General features: G+C 48.7%; 1 protein-coding gene across 3 annotated transcripts in view; it reads left to right on the top strand.

Moving 5' to 3' along the window:
• Nucleotides 1-26,961, top strand: part of PDZRN3 (PDZ domain containing ring finger 3) — a 227,451-nt gene that overhangs the window by 169,482 nt on the left and 31,008 nt on the right. The window contains exon 1 of one of the 3 annotated variants that reach the window (XM_040995074.1): nt 6,555-6,623. The exons of the other annotated variants lie outside the window; for them this stretch is intronic. Coding sequence (XP_040851008.1) covers nt 6,555-6,623 — 69 coding nt within the window. Of the gene's footprint in view, nt 1-6,554; nt 6,624-26,961 lie in introns of those variants that run through there. 3 annotated transcript variants of the gene reach the window in all.

Here is a 26,961-nt window from a genome sequence, read left to right as displayed (position 1 = left end):
CTTTGGGAGAGTCCACAGTCAGAAGTCCCATCTCATCCCAGCCTGCTGGTTACAGGCTGGGTGCTCTCAGGCAAGTGACTCTGCCTGCCTGTTCCTCAGCTTCCTCCCCTATAAAAGCTGCAGAGGGTGGTCACTCATCATCTGAGAGAGGCAGAGACCCCTCTGCTCAGTCTTGCATAGACCCACTGGCGAGTGAACCTGATGCGCAGGCCCAGTCCAGCACACAGCCCACTCCGTGTGACTTGCACATGTCATGTGTTAAGTTTCACAGGAGCTGCCATGTGAAGAACCTTTGGGTCAGGTTCAGCTTTGCCTCTCCTCGCACAAGGTGTAAGACATTGACCGTCTGGTGCCTTATGGAAAAGGCTGCTAATTCCTGTACTAGGATATTCTGGAGTTGCCCTTGAGTTTGTGCATTTGCCTTTGGTGCATTGCACACCTGTCAACTGTGTTCCAAGCACAACCACAGGCCTTCTCTCTTTTGCTGAGCCCTCTCTCCGGACCCCTGGATTGGAGGGGTGGGGACTGAAACGTGAGGGGACCATGTTCCTAAGCAACTGCTCACATGCTCTATGGCTGTTCGGGGGCACTGGGTTCAGTTGAACAGTGACAGCGACAGCAGCACCTCCTGGCCCCAGGCAGATTCCTGTGCCACAGCCTAGTCATGCTCATTAACCTCACAAGGTTCCCGAGGCCCTTTTGAGGGCTGGAGCTGTGCTCGGCGTTCCAGAAGCCACAGCCTTCACTTCCTCGGGAACTCTGCTTCCAGCTGAAGTCACGGATGTGAAACTTCCCGGTGTTCATCACAAGGCATCACCAGAAACCTTCACATCCCACACTGAGTGCAGGCGTGAGTACTGGATGCTCAATGTCCAATCCAGCTCCCTGCTGACGTACCTAGAGAAGGCAGCAGACGGTGGACCAAGGACTCAGGTGCCTGCCACTCACAGGTGACACTCAGAGGGATTTCCTGGTTCGTGGCTTGAGTCTGGCTCAGCCCTGGCTGTTGCAATCATTTGGGGAATGGACCAGCAGCTAGAAGGTGTGTATGTGTGTGTCCCTTTCTCTCTGGTTCTGCCCCTCAAATAAATAAAAAATCAATATTTTTTAAATTCCTTTATTTACCTGAGAGACACAGAGAGAGAGAGAAAGAGAACTTCCACTCATTACTTTGGTCTGCAGGTGCTCACAATGGCCAGGGCTGGCCACGCTAGGGCCGGAAACAGCTCAGGTCTGTAATGTGAGTGGCAAGGACCCAGCTACTCCACCCATCGCCACTGCTTCCCAGAGTCTGCAATAGCAGGAAGGTAGACTCCAGAACTGGATCTGGGGCTTGAATCCAAGAATTCCAATATAGGATGCTGGAGCTGATACTTCAGGAGCGTGTTGAAGGCGGAGGATTTGGGCGCTCCGGGCCTTGGCCACAGCACATGCTCAACCACAGAGGCGTCCATGAGCCTGCTACCAGGTTCTGCTGGTAGCGTGTGCTAATCTACAGGACACATTAAAGAGGGCAGGTGCAGGGCACACTCATGGGGTTGGCGTATGTCTAAAGGAAGTGAGTTTATCTACTGTACGTTCAGGGTTATTCTGGCTATGGTGTTACGTAGGAAGCTGAGGCAGAATGAGGCTGGATCCTGAAAGAAGACAAGCCGGTGCTGCTAGGCGATCCAGGAGGGGAGAGAAAGGACCAGAGGGAAGGCAGGACCGCAGGTGGAGCTCCAAGGTTTGGGGGAAGGCACCCTCGGTCCCGGGACTAACTGGTGCCTGTGCCGGGTTGCCACTGTTGCGCAGGGGTCTGGGCCCCTCCTTGGACCCACTTCTTGGATCCCCCCAACTCCATCTTAGCTGATCAGAAGTCTGTAGACCCGTGCTCAGCCAATGACACTGGGGCACACAAGCAGATCCTGTTTCAGGTGTCAGGCACAGGGATGTGCCAGGCAAACCACAAGTCAGACAAAGCTCCAGATGAGAGCTCACCCAGCAGTCAGGCAGGGGCAAATTCATGTCAATGTCTGCTGACGGCTCACAGCAACCCTGACAACATGTGGAGTCCAAGAATGCTGACGAAGCTTGCTCTCTGGGCAAGCCCTTTGTTTGAGTGCCACTTCCATCTGCCTGTCGACCTGAGGGTCCTTGGGTGTCCCTTCTTTGCACTTGACTTTTCCTTGGCAGAAAAAGGCAGGGGCCTAAGGGTCCTGAGCTCCCAGGAAGGGTGCCCTGGGCTCTGGGGAGCCTTTGGGAGCACTTTCTCTGAAGATGTGATTACCAGTTTGGGAAAGATGTGAATTGAAGCCTATTGACCAAACAATGTGTGCCTTGTGTGGTCAGGGCTTGTTCGTCTGCCCAGGGACAGCTGCTGTGTGAGACACAGTGCTGTTGTCAACAGCTTCCTGTCCCTGGAAGAAGTCCCAAATGGCATGGTTTGTGTCCTGCTGCAGGTGAACCCTTTTGCTCCCAGGCACCTGTCTCAAACATGCTGCCCTCTGAGTGTGTCAGGTCATTTCCACAGATAAAAGGCACTTCTCGTTTCCAGCATTCCTTTGGGAAGACTAGTGATGGGCATAATGGGTGTGTGTGTGTGTGTGTGTGTGTGTGTGTGTGTGTGTGTGTGTGTGTGTTTGCATCTGGATTCCCACAAACTCAGATGAACAACTAGCGTGGAGCACCAGCCGTGAGTTGAATGTATCTTAGGGTCCCCTCCACTATTCTTCCCCTGCACCCCCAGCAACGAGGCTTTGGGCACTGCACTCATTGAGGTGCCTCCTGGTGCATACAGCAACTGGCAAAATGTGGCCCAGGCACCCATAGGGGTTTGTGGAGGTTTGATTCCAAAAAATATGCAGGACCCAAACCATTTTCATAACAACATCAAGATGTCCTTTTTCCTGTTGCACTGTCATGCTTTGAGCTGTAGACGGAACGGTGGCAATTCCAGGAGCAGACATGACCCCGTCATTGAATGTATGCAGAAGCAGCTATTAAACATTCTGCTGCCTTTAATTCCACTAGACCTTAAAGAGCTTTGGGAAGCTGTCAAATGAGGTCCTTGTCAAAGCATTGTTTTAGAAAAAATAGCAATTCCATACACATGCTGCTGGTGTGAATACTACCGGATTGGCCGATGCTATCGTAAAAGGAATTCTTGAAATCATATTTTTAAAATTTGGAATCATTTCTAACCTGGTAGGTAAGTGGTCAATATTCACAGATGTAGGCCGTATAAATAACAGCCCGTTGATGTTCTCAGTAACCACTGTTTCGAGAATATATAGGATCCGTAAGCCCAGGAAACTGAAGAGCTACTGATGTGAAAGGTAACAGGCAGTAGTAAAAGGGCTGTAGAGAATTGTTCATGGAAAATGAAATCCAAAAATTAATTATTTTGCTGCAAAAAAACCAAAACTTGAAATCAAGGGATCCCTAAAACAAGGATGAGAAGGCACTAACTTGTAGTTACAAAGAGTGAGAAACTTTGGGGTTCTGCTGCAAAGGGGGGGTGCCTGTAGTTATTGATATATCTCCATATTTATAGATATATGGAAGATTTTGAATATTGTTACCATAAGACATTATTAAATATTGGAAGAGATAGATCTATTGTGGGGTATGTTTGGACCTAATGTTTCCTTCCCAGACTCCTGCCACTTACTTGAAAACTACAACACAGAAAAAGCTTTTGAAGAGATCGAGTTTTTTGGGAGGGTGAGGACAGCGCAGGTACGTGTGGGCCATGTTCCAGGACAGAGTGGGCCAAGACGGGAGAGGTGGGAGACAGGTTTCTATGGACCTCAGGAAGAGAGCTGGCCGCTGCTCAGCGTGGGCTCTGATGGGGCTCGAAAGGGAACAGGCTACATGGCACCGCCCACGTCAGGTCCCAGGTAGGGACAAAGGAGTCTTGTCACTGACAGGTGTGATTCCCAGGGCGTGACCCTAAGCTGCTGTCTATCCTGCCCAGGTCAGCTCTGTCCATCCCACTGGACGTCCTATAGTGTCCAATTGCAAACGCATCTATTTCTATAGAGAGAAATAGTACCTCATAAATAATATGTAAAACTTGTATGTCCATTACAAAGTTTTAAAGTAATAACATGCTGCATGCTCCAGCCTTTCTGCCTGTGGCACCGTGGCATTCTGAAAACCATTTACCATGAACTTTTGAAAATGCCTCTCTGAGTTTGTTCCTGAGATTTGAAATTCTCAAAGAGCGAAAGGAGCCACATGTGGGCTCGTTTCTGTGTGGATCTGCGGGCATACAAGCGAAAGGTGCACAGCACACAGGCGCAGCCATCTGTGCGGGGAGGGCATTCGTGGCCTGGCACTCCGTCCTTCCCGGATGGTGCTTGCCAGCCTGTACCGTACCCGACGGACATCCCACTCAGGAATGTCTGCTCACCACCTGCCGAGGGCGCAGGCAGCCACAGCTGCAGATTTAGAGTCCCTGCCCAGGTGCTGGGACAAGGACACTAGCCCAGGGAGGGCCCAGGCACAGGGCCACAACTTCTGTGCAGAGCTATGGGAAGGAGCAGCCCTCCTCCAGGACATATGGGTTAGGTGGGTCAGGAAGGAAGTTCACCCAGAAAACTTGCATGGGCTTCTCTCAGCAAGGCTGCCTTGGATGGAGTTGGAGGAGGGAAAGGAGAGGGGCCTTGGAGCAAAGGAGAAGGCATGGTGTGGCGGCCAGCAGGACCAGCTGGGAGGTGAGCTGCCCAGTGTTGGGGATCCATGAGCAAGGACTGCATGAGGCATCCATCGAGGGCACTGCTGTAGGATCCAGTGGAGTGCTCAAAGGATGCCTCCTAGAGACCAGCATGGTGGCTGCTACAGGTAAACAGGAAAGAAGCAGAGAAGGCAGCAGGGATGCAGGTGCCCTCGTGGTGAGGGCTGCTGATGAGGGCGGGCAGTGGGGCGTGGGCGTGGGCTGCTAATGACTGGGTCTTCCTAGTGTCCCCGCAGTCAGCAGTGGCCTCCTCGCCAATGGAGTGCTGCAACTCCCCTACTCTCCCATCTCAGCAAATTCAGGCTATTAGCTGCCCCCTGCCGCCGCCGCCACCACCACCACACACACACACACGCCCATGCCCATCTCCTGGGGCTGAGAAATGGGCATGTGCTGGCCACAAACCCAGGCCGGATTTTATTGGGGCTGGTTCACTCAGGTGTGTCTCAGCACTGAGAGAAAGGGAGCCTTCTTCTCCGAGCCCCATGACACTTCCTGCCAGGGGGACGTGGGAGTCTTTCCCCAGACAGTTAAACATGTATGGACTGAAGGAGGTAGGAAGGCTTCCGGAGGTGATGTGAGAACTTTCAACATCGCCCATTTGGGTGGGAAGAAAAAGGGGGGCCCTCACATGTTTTGAGGGTGACAGGGCGACCCTTCACAAGCACCAAGGCTTGCTACAGAGCAGGCCCGTGTCTTTGGGGGGGGGGGGAAGGGCGGGTGGGTTGGGGTGATGGAGACTGCAAGCAGGGCACTTGGTTGCTCGCTGCCCGTGGGTCATGTCACGGCTCCCTGCCCTCCCGCTGCCCGTGGGTCATGTCACGGCTCCCTGCCCTCCCACGATGTAGCACAAGCCAGGTGCAGATCTGCAACACCTGTGTGTGTGTGTGTGTGTGTGTGTGTGTGTGTGTGTGCGCGTGCGCGTGTACATGGTTCAAACCTGTCCACTTCACTTCCTTGCAGTTAGCCAGGCAGTCCTTTGAGAAGTATTCTGCTTTGGGAATCAGAAGATGAGTTTTTGTGGAGGTGATCTGCAGGCTCACCTGGAAGGCAGCCTCATTCCTTACAACCGCCCACTCCTTTGCCTAATCAAGGCTCTGTTGTGCAATTTAAATTTTTTTTTGCCTATTGCTTTCCTATGTGGGGTACCACTCCAATATGCAACTTTGTATGAAGTGCTATATATTATAACAGCATTATTCAAAACATGTCCTGTCCATAAAATCCGTTTATGTGCCATCATTATCTACAGCATTAAATATATTTCATATCATCAGACATTTTATGATATATTTAAAAATGAATCTCAACTTAGCTGAAATGCATTAGAAATTATCCGGAGAGACCTGGCTGAAAATGCAGCCCTGTTTATTTATAAGTGCCAGAAAATGGCTTGCAAAAATTGTGACTGTCTTTTATTATCCCCTACCACTGGAGCACTTGCTTGTTAATTAGAGAAATTTCAACTGTCATAGTGGGCAATTAGAGCTCCTGTATCATTGTCTGTTATGAATAGTCAATGAGGGCTGATTAATATGCATGAGCAGCAGTATATATAGCGTGCGCATTGGACCACAATCCAGCTGCCAGAATCCCTCGGAGGAGGGAGCGGGGTGTGCGCGTGTGCGCGTGTGTGTGCCTGCGTCTGCATGCTGCCCGGGAAGGAAGGGAAGTGGGGAAGGGAGAGAGAGAGAGAGAGAGAGAGTTGTTTTGCAGCCGGGGAGAGCGTCGCCCATGAGCTCTCCAAGGGCGCCTTGCATCGCTGCCCGGTGACGGGGCTGCTTTTCCCGGCTGCTGGAGAATCCTGGAGCCTTGCTTGGCCGTTGCTCGAAACATGGGATGCAGCCTGTGCAGCCTACAGAAGCAAGAGGAACAGTACAAATTACTCTATGAAGTTTGTCAGGTAATGCGTGGTGTTTTACGTCGTCAGACAGGGGAGGCACGCACCTGCCCGCGTCCCGTTTCTAGGGGAGGGATTTGGGGAGGTGGGGGAGGTTTTGCGTGTGTATCTTGGGTTCTGAGGCTGCCTGCCTGACTTTTCTGTTGGATCCCTGGCCAGTGGCACTCGGTGCTCGCTCGTGTAACAGTGTTTGAAGCAGTCATGTCACGGAACTCCTTGACAAACTGACCTGTCTGCCCAGGGCGGGCCTGGAGGGGTCAGCAAGTGGTCAAGCACGCGTTGAAGGAGCGTTGGGGGAGATGCGAGTGGTGATTAATGCCTGCGGGGTTGATGTCCCCTGTGAGTGTAAAGAGTTAAAAGGCACTCCTAGCTAGTAGAAGTGCAAGCCCTCTGCCGGCTTGGGCTTGGTGCTTTTAGCAACTTGTGGGGACCGGCCGTGTGGTGCGTGCTTGGGCTGCACACCAGCCGATTCTGTACCCGTCTCTGTGGAGAAGTGACAGACGGCAGGAGCCAGGGACTGGATGCTGGGTGCTGTCATCCACAGCAGGTGTTTCTTGTGTTTCTACATCTCCGTGAACAACGCACAATTGCAGTTGAGATGAAAGGGGCTATTTACTACACAACCCAGATAACTTATCTGACACCAGCATTGAGTGTTTTCTTTGGCGATTTAGATACTGCCGTTGATAACCTCTTATTTCCTTCTAACTCCTTTAAATGTTTCTTCAGTCATCAAAGGCACAATCCCAACAAGAAGGTTGGTGTTTTGTTGATAAAATAAGCGTAGAAAACAAAAGATCTGTGTTTCCTGATTGAAAAACAATAAGTGGCAGGTGAATATCTATTTTTGAAAAAGCCAGATTTCAAAGTGCAGAATGTGGTTGGCTGTTGGATGTACTTTTTGCGTGAGCCACCAGAGGGCGCGAACCATCAACGCGAGCCTGCGAGGCAGAGCTGTTAACAGTGAGTCCGCTGCCTCTGTGGACAAAACCCGATATCAAGCATGGGAAAGTCAAAACAAAAATGTTGACGCCTGCGTCCCCCTGTGTGCCAAAGGCACGTGTTTTACAAAATCATAAGTCTTAAAAATCTGACCACTGCAATGTCGGAGTCAGGACTCTGATGAATCTGTCTCCTTTCTTTTTATTTTTCCTTTTTTAAATACAAAATATTTTGTTAGAGAGATCTAAGAGAAAGAGAGAGAGAGAGAGAGCCCCATCTGTTGGTTTACTACCCAAATGGTCAGGACTGGCTGAAGCTAGTTAGGATTCCTGAAGCATGGAGTCAGGAGCGCGTGCCTGGTCTCCCAGGAGAAAGGAAGGGACCCACAGGTCCGAGCCATCACCTACTCTCTCGCAGGGTACACAGTGGCAGGAGGGTGGATGGGAAGCAGAGCTGGGACTTGAACCCCGGCACTTGGATACGAGACACACACATGTCAAGTGGCGTCTTCACCCGCGTGCACGTGTTCTCTTCAGAGCAGCCTGGAGCAGTATGGAGGCTGGGACAAAAGTGCCGCTGCCACTGGGCCGTCCAGCCTGGGTCCCTCGAGTGGGACCGTGCAGCGTGCTGGCATCCTGGGTTTGCCAGGTCACCCTGTGTGTCCACAGGGAGACCAGCTGGCGGGCCACCTTCACTGGTCAAGGTGTTTGTGCTCCGTCTTACTCCTCCGCCTGTGCAACAGCGAAACACGGTGTGGGCTAAAGGCGACTTGGGGAAAACTCACTTTGGGTGCTTTCATTTGTTTTTTGACACCGGGGCAGTCATGGGGGTGGCTGCATTTGTCACACTGGCACCTCCTCAATAGAACTCAATAGAACTCCACCACCCCGGGGACAGTAGAACACAGTGTCTGTCATCCGTGGGCCCTCCTCTCCCTCCCACGACTGCCCCCTCACGAGGGAGCCTGGATTCTGTCTGTGTGTTTTTCACTAGGTGGATTTACGTGCAAATATTTCTGGCCGAAGCCTTATGTAGTAAATTGCTGATAACTGACTCCCATCTGGAGTAAACTTCATCAGCAATTTCGGAAGCCACACAGATTTATTTTCAGGAAACTCAAACTAGTTTTCGTACCCATCGCCCTCGTGCCAACTGAGGGGGAAAAAAGTATCTCCCCTTCTCTCTTCTATGCTTTGGGTGTCCTGAACCGTAGCGTAAAGGAATTCACGAAACACATGCAAGAAGTAATAATTGCATTCTCGCCCTGATTATGCAAAGCTTTGTTAGAGCAGAGAAATGAAGGGTTCCTTTCCGTAAATGACGGTTGCAACGGGTCCGGCGTGTCTGGCTTCAGCAAGCCCTGGTAAGGACGGCACAAAGAGGATCAAATATTGCAGGCTTCACACTTGATCCTTTCCTCATCCAGAGATAATTCAAAGAGATGCTCTTCATTAGGGCCGCTGGTGAGCAGCCTGCGGTTTCTTTTGGGGGGCTGCTGCGAGCCTAATGATGCAAAACAATGGCTTTGCCTCAGGTCGCTCACATACCTCATTGTACCTTTAATCACATTAGAAAAACATCGGCAACTCATGAAGTTGCCTCGCTGTGAAAGGGCCTTGCAAACAGTGCAGGTGCACCAGGCGTCAGAGGATGCAGCGATGCTCTTGGGGACCATTGGCACACTACCCAAGCAAGGACAAGACAGGTCTCCCGCTGACCCTCCCGGGAGGGGCGAGTTACCAGGTCAAGTGAAGGACAGTGGTTCTTTGTGCTGTTTCTGACAAAACGTGCTGTTGCATCGGGACAGGACCTGTGCCCATCAGGGAGAAAATAAATAAATAAACGATGACAGTATTGGTTGGCAGCTGCATTGTGCTTTGACCGCAAGGTGGGTAACCCAGGAGGCTGACTTAAGGTTACCAAAAGGGCACAGCCTTCTACTTGGATACATTAGTTGAACACCAGGGTTGTTGTGTTCTGGGGGTAAGAGACAAAGGAGCCTCCAGCTAAGGGTGGTCACTAGGGGACCAGGGTGGGTGAGGACGAAGCCCTAGAGGATCAGGGAGGTGTGTGGCCCTGGGCTTGGTCCCTATTGACTGCACTGCAGACCCAGCTCCAACCCGCCTGTGACCTCTCAGGACACGGGGCAGGGCCGGGCACGGTCTGTAGTTGGAGGCAGTTAGCACAGCAAGCAATAGCGGCTGCTCTCTGCAGAGTGAGGGCCTCTGCCCGTTGGATCAGGCTACAGGGAAGTGATTCTGGTGGAACCTCAGGCTTTTGTCCGGAAACTGAGGCTCCTACGCTTCCCTCCGGCCTGTTCAGGATGACAGGGACAGCTCAGAACATCACAGTCACACTGCTGAAGCAGTCTCCGTGCTAAGCATGGACCGCGCATTCTGCCGGCAGGTGCATGCGATGGCGGGAAGAGAGGAGCATGATGGTCACATTTCGGAAGTGACGACACTGACCCGTGCGGAACTTAAAGAGCACTACAATTCCCAAGTCCGTGAGTTCTTTTCAGTGGTGTCAACGAAGGGTGCCCAGCATGCCAGGGAAATCTTGGTGTGTTTGTTTTTCAAAGCGCTTTCCTCTGTAACACTCAAGACCCCCAGGGTCTCTCAGAACTCCCTGTGCCGCTTCTGTCCTCCTAATGAGGATGTGTGTGGGCCTCTGATCCCTTGTGTCGGGAGAACATTGTCAAGTGTCAAGGGAAACGAACTTGAGACCAGCACAGAGTTTCATTAACTTCCTGGCAACCTGAATGGCTGATGTGACACAAGTCCTTTGGCCTCTGCATAATCACAAGGAATACAGGAGTTTGGGTCTCTGAGGCCGCATCGACTGGCTGGTTTTGGAGAGCAAAAACGTGGGCCGAGCGCTGTGTCTCGCCCAAGAACTGTTGGAGGACTGCAGGGATAAGTTTGTGACCCTTTCGACATCAATCTGTTAGCCAACTGGCTAGAAAAACACAAAGAGTTGCACGGCAAATACTAATTAGAATCCACAGGTTTATGGCGCAGTCTGGCAACTTGACTGTACACAATCCTATTTTCATATTTAATGAGCTGCACGCACTACGCAATTAGCTGAGTTTACTGCAGCAGAGCCAAGCAGCCGAGAGTCTACGGACAATCCGCCATGGCCTGGGATGATTAAGTAACGGGCAGAATCCATGGCCGTTAATTGGATGAACATCAACTTGACTTCCACGCGGCCGTGTTGACCCTGGCAGAGTCTTCCTGCGAGGAGGAGTGAATTTGCCTCCATGACCTATCAATCCCAAAGGCTTTGCTCTAAGAGGCCTTTTGCTGTAGGGAGAGCAGGAAGGAGACAGTGAAGCCCTTGAGCAGCCTGGGACCCTTTCTGTGAAGCTGGAGGATGGGAATAGAGCCTGCCTGTGGCTGACAAAGGAAGTTTTTATTTTGTTTGTTTTTTTTTTAATTTGTTCATCATGCCTGCCCTGTGACTTAGTGAGTTAAGCCACTGCCTACAATTGCCAGCATCCCGTACAATACCGCCAAGCGGCCACAGCATTCTCTTGCCTCTCCAGTAAACTTCCCACCTCATTTCGCCTGCTCTGGTTCTGCAGAGCCCCTTCCCAGTCCCAGAACCCCACCTTGCTCCTTGCCTCCCAAGACATGGGAACAGGCCGGGTTTTGATTGCCTTTGGTGACTCAGCTCCGATGGCCCTTTCCCCAGTGACCCCCCACCCCCGACCTCAGAAAGCCCAGAAGCCACAGGCTGATGTCTCTGTGTCCCGAGCACTTCACACCTCTCCCACTCACACACCTGCTAACCAACACACCTTTGACCTGCACCCTCCACCCACCAACAGAACAGGCATCACCCGCCTGAAGGAGGTGCCCTGGGTCCCGCCACTCACAATACACTTATCAGGTTAACTTCTGAATAAAAATGCATCCACCGAGTCCTGCTTCGGTCTGGGCCGCTTTGTAGCAATGACAAATGAGTCTGTGTCCCCAGACGCTGATGACCTCCCTGGACCCAGCTGCATATGCCCTGAGGCAGGTGGTACAAGGTCACAGGAGAGATGACTCTCTCTCTCTCTCTCTCTTTCTCGCTCTCTCTCTCTGCATTGCTGTCACCCACCAGCCACGGCATTGCAAGGGAACATGGAACAATGAAAGCATGCAGTTTTAATAAATGAGTTTTCTGTGTCCATCAATAATGCAGCTAGAGATCATGGTTAAGAGGGGGTAGGGATAGGTACCAAGGGCACGGTCAGCAACTGGGGAAAGGCACAGCCCCACCAACTCACCCCCTCCCAGTCCCCGTCACTGGTGAATGCCAGTCTCAGGTGTCACAGGATTGGTGAGATACAGGCAGGCCAGGCTGTCCTGAGGCACGTCCGGGATCGACACATCCTACCTAGACTGACCTGCTTATCTCCTCCTTCACCAAGGACACACTGACTCACGTGTCCATTGGTGATCTTGGGGAAAGGGGTGCCTGTTTCTGTCTAATGGTCGCCCACCACCAGCATCACGTGGTTTTCAAATGCATCAGATTTTGCTCACAAGCTTGTGGCATGCAAAAGCTGAGATCATGCAGAGTGGAAAAAAAAAAACAAAAGGTTCAGTTGTGCTGTGCGCTAGGCTTGACAAGAGCAGGGATGGCTTCTCTCTCTGCAGAGCCTCCAGGAGTTTCTTCTAAGCCTTTTGTTCTCAAAGTATGTGGCTGGAACTTGTCAGAAATGCAGGCACTTGAGATGAGTGTTTGGGGTGCAAGGGATTAAGTCATTGCTTGGAGTGCCTGCCCGGAGATCCTGGTTCAGGCCCCAATGACTCGCTGCACTTTGCATTCCGTTTGCTGCTGATACCAACTGGGGGGCAGAAGATACTGGTCCAAGTACTTGGGTACATGCTACCCGTGTGGGAGACATAGGAGGGGGGACAGGCGAAGTGCCTGAGCCTTGCCCAGCCAGCCTCAACTGGTGTGAACATCTGAGTCTCTCTCTCTTTCTCTCTCTCTCTCCCTCTCTCTCCTCCTGGAGGGGTCTCTCAGCAAGTGGGGCTCAGCAGTCTGCATCTCACAGGCCCAGCAGGGTCACTTAGGGTGAATTTGCTATTTGGGAGCCTCTGATTTTCTTAACGTTATTGAATGCATTGAGTTGAATGAACAGGCAGCAAAGAGGTTGTATCCCAGACACACCTACGCAGATTGACACACCTACGCAGATTGACAACTTAATTTTCTGTTGGTTAATACCAAAGAGCTATTTTATTTTGCTTGGTAACTTTTTTTTTCAAGTTGTTCGGTACTATCTAGCTTACAATTGAAGGTTATTAAAGTTGTGTGTGTAAGTGTCACACGTATGTGTGTGTGTGTATTTCACATTGTCCTCTCCAAATCACCCCAAGGCTCCAGAGTTACCCCTTTCTTTCTCCACCACACATTGTCCTTCTCCTGCAAACACTGCCTTCCCGGGAGTAAATAGGAAAGTAATCTAATTAAAGCAATTTCCAATAATGTGAATGATGACATACAGAATTCCCCTGCCAGAAGGGAACATATTTTTGGACAGAACCTTGTTACCCAAATGAATCCTAATTTGCAGACTCCTGGGGGAAATAAACTGGGGCAGAGACCTCCTTCCAAAGATGAGAGTCAGAAGTGACAGGGCATAGCTGACAGGTTCCACTTCTAGGGCGCTTTCAGGTTACGGTCCAACCGTGTCCATCCACAGAACAGCAGCGGCCACTTGACCTTTCAGAGGTCTAGAAGTAGGTGGGAGTGTGTCACAGGGGCATGGTTACAACTCCTCCTGGTTGTCGCCAGCTTGTTCCAAAGGAGGTTCTCTGTGCAATGACCCCTCCTTGCCCCCAGTGTCTGATGGTCCATCTCGCTCACAGTCCATACAAAGCTATTCCCTCACTTTCTTTTCCCTTCCTGCCTGTTTGACGTTCAGCCTGCTGAGGAGACACGTTCGTTGGCGAATGGAATCTCACTCTTGCATTCTTACAACCCCTCTCAAACTATGCTAATGCCTTTGGGACGAGGGTCCTCAAACCTGAACTCGCATCAGAATCACCTGACTTGTGGGTTGAGGCGGGGAAGGGTGTTCCTTCAAGCCCCGAGTGCTGTGCTCCATTCTTGAATGTTGCTGCTGTGGGTCCAGGGACTGCCCTTTGAGAACCACTGCTCCAGGGACAGCTGGGTCACCGTGCGGAAGTTGATGGGTGAGTGAAGCAGCGTGGCAGGGAGGGAGGCCGCTGAGAGCTCACTCCTCCCCAGTTTCGCTAGTGTCAACTTGTCTTCCGCTTTCCAGGCGGAGGCGTTCTTTCTGCTCTGTATCCCTGCCAACACTTGGTATTGTCCCAGGTCTTAATGTTTCCTGTATTGCAAATAGGAAGAGGCATCACACGGTGGCCTGAGTTTGCTTTGCCCTTGCTTATTAATGAAATTGAGTATTTTTAATTTTACTTGTGGACATTGGGTCATTTTTGTTTGGGGCTTGTGTGTGTGTGTGTGTGTGTGTGTGTGTGTGTGTGTGAAATGCTTGGACTTTTCATCTTCTTCTCTTGAAGAATATTGAAAGCACACCAGGATGTGAAGCCATGATGTATAAATGTTTCAGTGTCTCCCAGTTGATGTCCTCGCAGTTTCTTCATGAACTTTCAATGGACCGAATCTCTTACTCTGTTATAGTAGAATCTCTCTTCTCTCGTGGTTTGTCTCTTTTGTCTGTTAAGAAATGTATTCTCGGGCCTGGCGCAGTGGCGCAGTGGTTAAGGTCCTCGCCTTGCACGCCCGGGATCCCATATGGGCGCCGGTTCTAATCCTGGCAGCCCCGCTTCCCATCCAGCTCCCTGCCTGCGGCCCGGGAAAGCAGTCGAGGACGGCCCAAAGCTTTGGGACCCTGCATCCACGTGGGAGACCCGGAAGAGGCTCCTGGCTCCGGATCGGCATAGCATTGGCCGTTGCGCTCACTTGGGGAGTGAATCATCGGACGGAAGATCTTCCTCTCTGTCTCTCCTCTCTGTATATCCACCTTTCCAATAAAAAAATAACAAAAATAAATCTTTAAAAAAAATGTATTCTCTACAGACAGGAAGATATCTCCTATATTTTCTTCTGCAAGTTCTATATATTTTTTTAAAGATTTATTGGAAAGTCAGATTTACAGAGAGAAGGAGAAACAGAGAGAAAGCTCTTCTATCTATTGGTTCATTCCCTAAGTAGCTGCAACAGCCAAAGCTGAGCTGATCTGAAGCCAGGAGTTTCTTCTGGGTCTCCCACATAGGTGCAGGGTCCCAAGGCTTTGGGCCATCCTTGACTGCTTCACCAGGCCACAAGCAGGGAGCTGGATGGGAAGTGGAGCAGCCAGGATACAAACTGGTGTCCATATGGGATCCCGGCACATGCAGTACAAGGACTTTAGCCACTAGGCTACTGTGCCTAGATCCAAATTCTATATGTTGTTTTTCCTTCACAGTTTTTTTTTTTCTTTCAAAGAGTACAATGGTGGCGTCCAGCTTCATTTTTTTATGTATGTGGATATCTCAATATCACTTAGAGGCAATCCCAGCAAAGGGAAATGCTCATTTTCTTGCGCAGTTGACACTGTTTCTTGACCTTCCGTTCAGTCCCATTGTTCAGAGATTCTCCTATTCTAATATGGCACATAGGATGGCTGTTAGATCATCCTGCCTTTGGACAATCATTCTGGTGTCTGGCAGAGCAGGTGGACAGAGTACAGGCACAGTGCCTCCTTGCTGCTGATGTCTTGGCTGGTCTTGGTGCATTTGCTCTTCAGGTTGCCAGGGTGAAATATCAGCACTGTGCCTTTCGAAGTGCACGGCAGGGGTACAGCTACTTGTGGTGCATTCTTTATCATGACACAAGACACCTTAGAACTTTTTGAATAAGTATTTTCTTAGAAATAAAACTTCCTTGGAACTTTGTAAATATTTCAAACATTTCCCAAAGGAGAAATATTAGGCGGCACCCAGAAAGAAATTTATTATGTCTTTTCCACCCCATGTTCTCAGGGAAAGTAAATCAGAAATAGCAAGAACAGGGGCAGATGGAGTCAGCTGGTTATAAAGATCATCACAAAGCAAAAATCTTGCTTTGCCTTTTTTTTTCCCCTTAATACAAGGCATTCCATAAAATCCTGTGAAGTTGTCTTGTCAATGAATTCTTTCAAACTGTAGCATTTGATGTAATAGCAGAGAAAAACCATCTGTACAGCTACAGTTAAAGACCATTGCCTAAGTTTTCATATCTCTAGCTAAAGAAGTCTTTAACAAAAGATTTGTTTCTTAGGAGAGAAACAGCACATGAAGCCAACAGTACAAGTACTATTCACCACATTAATCCAATGAAAGCAAAGTTCATTTCTCAGACACCTGGGAGAACAATAATTTTATTTTGCTACTCTGGACAAATAATTACCCCTCTCCCCTTGCCCAAAAGTGTCAGTGGGCCTACCCCATTGCGAGTGGCTCACTGAACATGAACCACTTTCTCTTACTGAGCACTTGTTTTCTCTTTGAGAAGATTCAAAACCAGAGAGAAGTGACCGGTCCTTCCCAGCAGCGCTTCTATTGGCATTAGGAGAAAGAGAACCAGATATTCCCCCCTGAGAATCACACATGTATTTCTCATCTGGGGTTGGTTCTTTCTTATCTCCTGACTGCTTGTCTGCCACAAATAGCTTGTAATGTTCATGCTGTATACCTTACATACCAGATATTCCCATTTTATGCTCAACCATGTACATTTATGTGTTCCCATCTGGAGTAATTCCCCACCAAGAGGGATATCCTTTGCTCGCCATTTTTCTCTTTTTAAAATTTCTCTCTGTGACAAATTCCTAAATCTAAGTTTGGGAGTAATGGAGGTATCTGAAAAACCTTCCAGTATTTTCTAAATGCATAGAACAATATGTCTGTGTAATTTCTTCCTCCCCAATTCTATTAACACGAACTCTTCATTCAAGTCCATCTATGAATGGATATGAGAGGAAGTAGCTGCTCCCCTAGGAGTGAAGGGAGGGTGGGAGCCCCCAGCAAGTCATTAATACAATTGTCCATGAAGTTTCGGAAGCAGCCCTACCCCGTGTCCAACCATGGTCCATTAAGACATAGCGGATTTTACATCCTGAAGTTAACAGAGAAACCCCTCAACGGAGAGGTCAATGGTTGCGTTTGTTATTTCTGTAAGAACAACGATGATCATTCGTGAGGGTTTTTGGGCAGGTGCAGCTTTCTATCCATGAGTTATACACAGAATCTTATCATCTTCCCACAACTCTTAAGGTAGAGTTACTCAAAAGAGTCATTTTATTTATTTGAAAGACAGAGCTACATAGAGCAGAAGAAAGACAGAGAGGAGGAAGAGAGAGATCCTCCCAGAACGGCCACGATGTCAAAGGGCTGAGCCGGCCCAAAGCCTGGAGTCTAAAAATCCATCTGCGTCTCCCAGGCATTGTCTGCTGCTTTCTCAGATGTACTAACAAGGAGCGGGTGGGTGGTAGAGCAGCCACGACTTAGTCAGTGACCATATGGGAGGCTGGCATCACAGGTGGTGGCTCAACCTGTTGTGCCACAAAACCAGCCTCAAGGAGAGGCACTGTTCACCTTGGCACTTTTCAGATGGGACATCAGAGGGTTAAAGACATTGGCTAACCTATCTGGGATCGCACAGATGGTTGGTGACAAAGATGGAATCAGCACTGGCCTGGGAGACCCAAGGCAGACCTGACCATGAGCAGGTTTCTTCAGGCAGTTTGCCTTCTATTGGGTTCTGCCATGAGAAGGAACATCCCTGCCCCTGCCATGTGGTCTACAATCAGCAGAATTCAGAAATTCAGTGTTTTCATCTTGGGCATGTAATTGCTGTGGGAGTGGCGACCTCCAAAGGCATATGGCTCTACCCTCAGAAACACCATGGTATGAACCAAACAGGAAACTGCTCGATTTTCTCCTCTGCAAAAGGAGGGTAATTCTGCAGTCTCAGGAGCTGAATGAAGCCTCAGTGTGATGCCTGGCTCCTGTAAGGATGCCCTGTGGGTTTTGTTAAAGCAGAAGGGGGATTCCACGCACAGGTTGTTGCAGTCTGGCTTTACCAGCTTGTGACTCTGAGTGCCTACTGCGCTCTCCAGGCCGTGAGCTGGGCGAGGGCCTCACAGCAGCTACCTGCCCTCAGCACTCTTGGCCGTCCCCTGGATCTCACTCAATAAGGGAGGAGTCGGAGTCTAGGCTGTACCACTGAATGGCTGTGTTAAGGTCTCAGCCTCTCTGACACTTGGTCTTGCTCTAAAGCATCCAACTACAGGCTCTCCCTCTTAGGCACTGCAGAAAAAACTCATGGCAGATGGAATTTAAAAATACCTTGATTTTGGAGCAAGCAGATGTTTTGAAATCTAGGCATACTTTTTTTGTATGTGAACTGTGTGGAGAGTTCATATACATCAATGTCAACATCTATCACACCAATTGAAGCAGGTGTTTGCATTCCATTTGCCATGACACTGTTCAGAGTGTCCTTGTGCGTACTGTCCCTGGAAGTTCATCTCATGCCTTAGCTCCAAGCACCCGTGTGTGTTTATCACCAAAAACAACCTCAGGGCACTAGGGAAGGGAGGAGGAAGCCAGGGTATATGGAAGAGGTTGGGGGCAGAAACAGGTTAAAAGTTATGGGTCAAGGGTGTGTCCCTCCCCCGCCCTGGGAACAGGTGCAGTGATGGAAATGGGTTCAGAAAGGCCAGCTTATGTGGGGATCCTTGGCCACTGCTGGTGCTTGCCACTGCTTTTAAGGGAACAGCAGAGAGCAGGGCTTTTAGAGCAGCTTCTTGCCAATCACATGCGGGGGTAGAAACAGCGACTGCATTTAGAGAAAAAACTCAAACGCACTCATGTGGTTGTCGGGAGGTTGACCAAGTGCTGTGGTGTGCCTGGTGACACCACCATGGCTGCACAACCAGCAGAGCCATTGTCCCCTGAGCACTTACCACCCAGAGAGAAAGAACGACACCTACAGGTTGCCCTGCAGATCAACGTGCACCGAGGGTGGCTCACACTGAGTGCTGGGGACACCAGAGCAGAGCAGGGTCACAGTGCTGGAGCCAGGCTGCATTTCCTGAGCATTAAGAATGTGGAGCGATAGGTGTCAACCAGGCGGAGGACCAAGGCAGGAGGAGCTGTGGGAGAATGAATAACATTTTTCCATGCTTCTGTCTCATGTGTCATTTCCTATTCAGATAGCACTTGGCTGCCTAAATTGGACACACACTCTCGTGTCTACACTAATGAAAACACTTAGCCAAGTAGGTAGACGCTGCTAGACAGTGCTGGATGGTTCTACTGTGCACTGGATGGCACCACCTTGTGACCCACAGCTCCATTGTCAAGCCTGATGAGATGGGTCATTCCAAGAGCTTCACGCTGTTGGCTTCAAAGGTGACTAAGAAAAGACAGGAAGAATCTAGACCTGCACAAAAATGGGGGTGGGGCAATGGGGAGACTCACCGTTGCCTACAGCAACCAAGAAATCTCCCGCGTGGCCCCACAGCTGGCTGCTCTCCACCAGGCCGCGGGAGGGAGGCCCGGGTTGTTGCTGCCAGCAATCTCTTCTCTCAGACCTGCATGGCATTTTGCTGAAGCAAAACTGGAAGTGCCTTTCCACCCAGCTGCTCACACACTCAGCTAGGCGCTCTAAATGTCACCCCTGCTGTCTGCTCTCACCCTCGGATAAATTTACTCTTTCAAAAAATTTGTTATGTGCTTGGTCCAACCAGCATCAAGAAGGACATTACCAGAACTGTGTATTATGTATAATTCATTCTCTTCCTCTCTCTCTCTCTCTCTCTCTCCCTCTCTCCCTCTCTCTCCCTCTCTCCCTCTCTCCCCTCGTCTTTCTCACTGAAAACCCCCTCACTGCCTCATATTCTAATTGCATTATCAAGTGTTTTGTTTGGTTCATTAATTCCTTCCCAGATGATTTGCCCCTGGTAGGTTTCTAGCAAATTCTAGCCATGTCTAATAAATCATATTAGAAAATGCTGCAGGTTTTTCTCTGGATCCACCCGCTGTTTCTTCTGGCCCTGCAAGTAGGTTTAGTCTCCTCCAGTTCAGAAAAGCAGCTCTCTTAGTGTCAAAGTTAAAACTCGGGCAGTTGAGCCACAGAGCAGAGATTTCTAAATTGCGCTTTGGTTGGCCAGGTCAGCAAAGTTGCTCCCCCATTTGCTGTGCATCAATACACCAAGGATGTTTGCTCATTCAGGTACCCCGTCTGCAGGCAACCACAAGCCAGGTGTTGTCTTACCCTTGTCCCTTGCTCTAGGACTTGAAATCAGCGAGGTGGCCTGAGTTCTAAGAAAATAACCATTCCCTCCTCCCTCAACCCTTCTCCTCCCTTTTTTTTTTTTTTTTTACTTTTAATTCTTGCAATAACATTCTTTCATAATCAAAGCATAGGACACCACTGACCATAATGTTCAAGAAGTAAAAAGTAGAAAGACTGTGTACCCAAATACTAGTAACGCTCCAATTTACAGATATGGAAATGGAGGCTTGGAAGGAATGAGTGCTTTCTTTACATAAGTAAATAGTATATTCTTGTTTGGCTCCCAGCATTTATAATTGATTCACCTGCACTTTCCCGTTCAGACTTTTCATACATATCATTTTTTTAATCTCTGTTCAATTCAACAAATTTATCAGGGACCTGCTATATGCCAGGTATCTACTGCACCTAAAATATAAATTTATTCCACCATCTTTACTTTCCAGAATTTAATCACAAGAAAGCAAAGATCAATTATTATAATGTGGTCATATTTTAGTGCCTGTGAAGCCGAATGGATGAGTCCTTTTATTTCCTGTTTTACAGGTGATAAATATCCAAGAATGTCATCATTATTCTTTTTGTGTCATTTGTAAATCACATGTATAAATCCTGAAGGAGGAAGTACAGAGTTAACTTACTTTTGATTTGTGAGTACACTGAATCTCCCTAGCATCTCTGTCTTTCCACTTGGATGCTTCCAGGGTTTGTTAGCCATTCATTTTCCTTCGTTCTTCTTGCAAGACCCATATTTCCAAAATTCTGCATTAGCTTCCTACCGCAACCACTACTAGACCTAACCACTTCTACAGCTGACTGCAAGTTCTACAGTGGAAGTTCTCCATGTCACAGAAAGAATCTCAGCCACCTGCACCTGTGCCCATTTTGGACATAGGGTCACCCAGCTCCGTTCAAGCATGGAAGCAGGCCAGATGGGATGTTCATGCAAGTTACAAATGAGATGAGCTGGTGAGGTGGAGGTAGGTTGTTCAAAGTTAGAAAAATGCCTCAACGCAATAAAAAGAAGGCACGTGTTTTCTCCACTAGTCTAAGCTTCCCCATATTAAGCAATCATTTATAATTAAAAATACAAAATTTTACTAAAGTTCAGGATATACACAGACTAAGTTTTTGTGCTCTAATTTTGTATGTCGGCAAGATAAGCAATGAAATGCTGCCCACGCACTTCCAGCACCACTGTCCAAAGTCACTTTATTCTAGGTGTCAGGAGGATAACTCAAAGACCCATGTTGTCGTTCTGGACCACAGGCAGTCCCGGTAACCACAGGCTTCCATTTTTTTTTCTCATAGGGAGAAATCAGTGGAAATAGATTATGAAAATTTTCATAATGAAAATGCTGACAGTTTCTCAGCATCAAGCACTGAAAGGTTGATATCCAATGAAGATCAAATTTTTTAAAAACCAGGGGTTTTATGAATGGCTGAGGTTTTCCACTGATTCTAAAGCAGCAACTAGGTGGGACAGTTTATGTAAGGAAGAATTTTAAGAGCCAGTGGTTAGAGCTTCCCTTCCTGCCTGCCGCTGGGGAATGTGTATCCAAGTTTGGACAGACTTGTTGAGTGGTTTTTCTGAGCAGTCTGCAGAATAGCTTGGCTCCTTATAATCTACTCTTACGATGGATGACAAAGATGTATGATTCTAGATTCTTGGGGAGCAAAGTTGTCAGCAACACATCCTACCTTAGGAAAGAACATTTTCCTAGCGAATGAGATGCTGGCTGAGATGCCCATATACCATACTGGGGTAAAGTTTGAACATAGGATTGCAGTTTATAACCATGCTCAAGAAATAGGGGAGGGCTGGGTCTACAGCAGGTAAGCCACCACCTGTTATGCCAACATCCTATATTGAAGCACCCTGTTTGCGTCCTGTCTGCTCTGCTTCTAATCCAGCTCCCTGCTAATGCACCTTAGAAAGCAACAGGTGATGGTTCAGATACTTGAGCCCCTGCCACTCACAAGGAAGACCAGCATGGAGTTCCTGGCTTTTGGCTTCTACCTGGCCCAGTCTACACCACAATGGCCATGTGGGGAATAAAGCAGTGGATGGGAGATCACTCTCCCTTTTGAATGGATATATCAGTCTGTTTTAAAAGAAAGAAATGGAGTAGATGGACAAAGCTAGCAGTTAAGATGGGCACATGACACATCAGGGTGCTTGGGTTTGGTTCCTGATTTTTCAACTTGAGTACAGTACTGGCTCAGGGACCTGAGTTCTTGACACCCCTGAGGTCTGGATTGAGTTCCCATATCACAGCCCTTTCTGGGCTTACAGGAATTGAGGGGAGTGACCTGTGAGTAGGAACTCATTATCTACCTCTCAAGTTGTTTTTTTTTTTTAATAAACAGTTCCTTAGGTTGGTACAGTGACAGCAGGTGGTATTGCGGTATCCCCTCAGAGACACACCAAGCTTGTGTACTTGTTAGAACATTCCCCAAAGAGGAGCACGGACTTGGGACCCAGACACCATTGCAGAGAATGTCTCTTAGGCTGTAGTAGCTGAACAGTGAAACTTCTCAGGAAGTCCAGGGTCTACCCAGGTCCTTCATTCAAGTTTCTGAACTTTGATGGTCTGCTCTTGTTTTGCCTGGGTGTTCACACTGCTATTAGAGAGTACCGTACTGGGAGTTAAGAGACCACCTTCTGGCTCCCCACACTACTACTGTCTAATTAGCAAGTCACTCACCCTTTGGAGTCGCAGCTACCTGTACAAAGGGGAACCTCAATGATGATTAGGAGGGACCCACTTTCTCAGCATCCCTGCTACAGCTGAGCCAGGCCTGCCATCCCAGCAGTGTGCAGCCCTCTCTTTGTGCAGTCTGCGAAGATCATGAGCCTGTTTCTGAGCTACAGACCTGAGCGTACATGTCCTCTTAGTGCTGCATCTCCATCCTCCCATTCAACCATCTCAAAATCAGCCTTTTTCACAGGCTTGATTGGTAACAAGAGTCTCCAAAAATCTACCCTTGAGATATTTCCATCATACAATAGGATGCTATTAGCCATAATTAATTTTAAACGAGAATAAAAGAAAGGTGACTTATTAACTGCCTTGACTGTAGTAATCATTTTGTTTCATTTATATATCAAAACATCATGTGTACATCTTAAGCATATGTAATAAATAAATAAATGAAAAGACAGAAGTCCTAATTGTAGGTCAGCCTGATCTCCCGCTGTCCACCGTCCAGTTTCAGCATCAGCCCAGCCATCCTGACTGGCAGGTGCATCTACTCTACGACCTGTGCATGCCCTTCCCTTTTTTGATAATACCTTCTTCTCTCTTGCCCCCTACACTGAAATCCTGCCTGTCCTTCCACTCAAGGCTCAGATACAGCACTTGGCTTGCCCTCAGTGTGAAACTTTCAAAAATGGTATTTAAGACATTGGAGGTCTTAAGACGATCTGTCATCATGTATCTGGAGTGTTGCTAACGAATGTGTGTTGTAATAGGAGCACAAAAGAAAAATGAACCTGTTTTTTCAGCATTCATAGAAGTCTTATTTCCAAACTAGCCATAGTTCTTTTCAACTGAATCAGGTCTGTGTGTGTGTAAGCCTCTAAAACCATAGTCTGATGCTGAAACATTTTCTCAAAGGCGCCTATCCCAATCATTTGAACAAAAGTTTTTCAGATGGTCTGCAGATCCCAGAATGAATTTGCTGGCTTCGTAGAAACCAAAAATTAACTGTGATCTTAATGACAGATAATTTTGTTTAGTTGCATGGGGAACAAACAAAAAGAACAACAACGACAAAAAAAAAAAAAAAATACCAAACCACTGTTTAGGTTCCACCACAGTTTTGAGGCCTGGATTCACAAAATGCAGGAAATTCTATTTACAGTGAATTAAATTCAACTTTGATTTGTTCTTGGCACTCATGGCTTTGTTACCTAACCTTTGTGTTGCTTAAAGACAGAAAATTTTATTATCTTACTCAAAGGAGCAAAGAAAGTGTAGGATATTGCATTCAATAAACACTTCCTGGTGTTTGCTTTCCTGCCATTTCTCTTTGATACTCGGGGCTTAAAAATATATATATACGATCCTCTTCTCTCACCAACTACTCAGAAATTCTACTTGCACAATTGACTGACATGATGTGACTTTTGTCCCCACTGCTGTATTGTACAACATGTTCCAAGGTGAGGGCCTCACACAGTTCTGTAGGACAAGTTTAGGGCAAACATGTTGAAATTTGATGCGGCAGGCAGAGGGAGAGATGAATGGGGAGAGAGAGAGAAAAAAAAAAAAGCATTTGCCTTGGCTTCGTCCTTTCTTCAGCCACAGGGGAAGGGAAGTGGAATGAATGCCCCGATCCTGTCTGCTACACTCTGTTTCTTAAACACGGTGCCATTGCCAAATGGCAGAATGGTCAAAATGAGCTCCTGGGGACAGGCAGCAGACCTGGCTGCTTTGCTTCGTGTGGCAGAGCCCCATACATCCTCACCAAGGCCCAGGTAACGCGCATCCCCTCCCTAGGCAAGAGCCTTGGCTCTTCTTACTGGACCATCACATCCTTACCCCTTCTGGAGACCGCCTCCCCCTTCTGCTGAAGCCTGCTCCTGCCACCGTGCCATCATGGCCTGAGGTCACTCCCAACTCCTAAATGCCCTTTTGTTTCATGGCTAAGGTCAAGGAACAGCACTTGTAGGTGTGAGGTGTGATAGAGTCTGCACTTGACTCTAACTTAAGCCAACTTCAGTTGTGTTCTCAGGTTCATTAGCACTGAGCTGGATGGGAAGCCAAGCACTTAGGACACTAAGCAGCATTACAATATTGAATGCCAGCACTGCGGGCATCAGCTTAACTTACTGTGCCACAATACCTTCCCCTACATAAAGTCCTGTACATTTTATGATGTTCCCTAAGTGGGTGCCTGGGCTCTACCCAGGTGTCAGTTCTTCCATTTTCCAGGCGAGAACCATGAAGAAGTGAGGCCATTTGCCCAAGCTGAAGTAGTCACAGCAGCAGCAGATCCTGGACCCTGCACCAGGAGCTGTGCACAGATTACATTGTGTAGTTACTCATGAAACCCACACTTGAATCGTCTCCATTTCCAGTTGAGTGCTGTGCAGCAGGCAGACATGGAGAGGAATTTACCTAAAATCGCACATCCAGCCAATGGCACCGCAGAGGTGCACACTAGTGGATCTCTCCCTGGAACCTGAGAGTGGCCAACTGTCATCCAGGGTCAGGAGTCATGGTCTTTTCTTTATCAGTCCCTAACACATCGTGGGCTCCCCAATAATTCCTCCAACCAGGGAGGATAATTAATTGCACAAATTCATTGAACATTCCCTGTGCACCAGCATGTGGGGCCTCGCTCTAGTCTATGCAGTGCCTAATTCCTTATCTGCCCACAGATGAGTTAAGACCTGTTGTTTTAACCCACTTTACAGATAAGAAAACTGAGACACTAGGAGGATAATAACCTGCTCAAGATAACACAGCACAGGAGGGATACAGCCTTCACTTACACCCCAGGCCAACCGTGGAGCTGCAGGGTTAGGTCGTAACTAACGATGGATGATCATCAAATGCACATACCTCTTGCACAACTTCAAGAGCCTTTCTTCATTTTGAAATGTAAATGGCTAGCACACATTAGGGCCTCTCTGTGACACACTCTTCAGCTCTGTGCCACAGTTCTGTCTGTGGAGGACTCTTCCTCCATGTCTTGCCATTGGGTATTCTATGCTGTTTCAGTGGGCCCTCTGGTCATTAAGGGATTTGAAGTTTTCAGGAGGTATTTGGGAGGCCAGTGTGAGGTTCACAGTCCCAGCCTACACCTGATGAAATCAAATGGCTTCCCTAATGCTTTGGCGTGATGCTTGCAGAAACCTAAGCACGCCTTCCTCCCTTGGTCTCTGGCTGCATTTGCTTGGAAGACAAGAGGCAATCTCAGTGAATTGTGAAATGCAGTTCAAGTGACCTTTAGGGAAAGTACATCATCCTCTTGAGCATGCCTTTGCCCAGGCGAAGGGAAAGCCATGGGCATTCTGAGCAGGTCAGCTGCCGGTGTTGCACACACATGCTTTGTGTTACGTGATGACAGTTGCCGCACACCTGCCTCCTGGAAGATCCCAGATACAGTCGGGAACACACCTGGTGTCGCGTGGCGTGGAGGAAGTGCTGCACCACTGCTCCCCTTGCAGCGTCAAAGATGCCCCATTTGATGGCAGGTGTTCTTGGCCACTCAGTGACACAAGTGACCTCAAGGACACAGCCACTGACATTGACTGTCACAGGCCATCCACACTGCAAGAACTCTGGGGGACATCTCTGCCAAACCCTTTGGAGGGAGGCACAAGGCAGCTGAGCCACCCCCACAGCCCCCTTCTGTGTATCTGTGGCTCGGTGGCAGGTGTCCAGGGTCCCAGATCGTCATGTGACTCTGCTGCACTGGCTCCTGGCATAGAGACAGCTGGAAGTGGGACCCTTGCAGCACGAGTTGGAGAAAGACAGACACAGCACCTCTGCCTTCCACTTGACTCACATCCTGGCTTTGGTATCTTGCTCACTCTCAATCCACATGACTCCACAATACAGAGGGGGTGGGGGGAGAGAATCTTGCATGATCTGATTTGTGAGGACCACAGATTCCGTGTATCTCTCGCTTTCCTCTGCATGAAGGAGTGTCTCTTTTCAGTTGACATATCCCCACCCACCATGCAGAACAGTTGTAGGCAGCAGGGAGGTTGGTCCGAGTCACCTTTGTTCCCATGCAGACACCCCAAGACCTTTCTGGATCTTTTTTTTTTTTCCTTCTCCACCAAGCAGAGGATATTTTTCCTTAATTTTTTTTTAAAGTTTTGTTTATTTGAAAGGCATTTATAGGGAGAGGAGACAGAGAGAGGTCTTCAACCCTCTGATTCAATCCCCAAAGGGCCCCACAGGCTAGAACTCAGCCAGTCCAAAAGCCACAGGCCTGGAGCCACTTCCGGATCTCCCATGTGAGTACAGGAACCCAAGGAGCCCATTGTCTACTGCTTTCCTAGATCATCAGCTGGGAGCTGGGGCAGCCAGGATTCAAACCACCCACCTAATGGGATGGCAACACC

The sequence above is a fragment of the Ochotona curzoniae genome, unplaced genomic scaffold, assembly GCF_017591425.1.
Source record: "Ochotona curzoniae isolate NIBS_2020 unplaced genomic scaffold, NIBS_Ocur_1.0 contig_908, whole genome shotgun sequence".
Taxonomy (NCBI): Eukaryota; Metazoa; Chordata; class Mammalia; order Lagomorpha; family Ochotonidae; genus Ochotona; species Ochotona curzoniae.
This window is presented reverse-complemented; position numbering and strand designations above follow the sequence as displayed.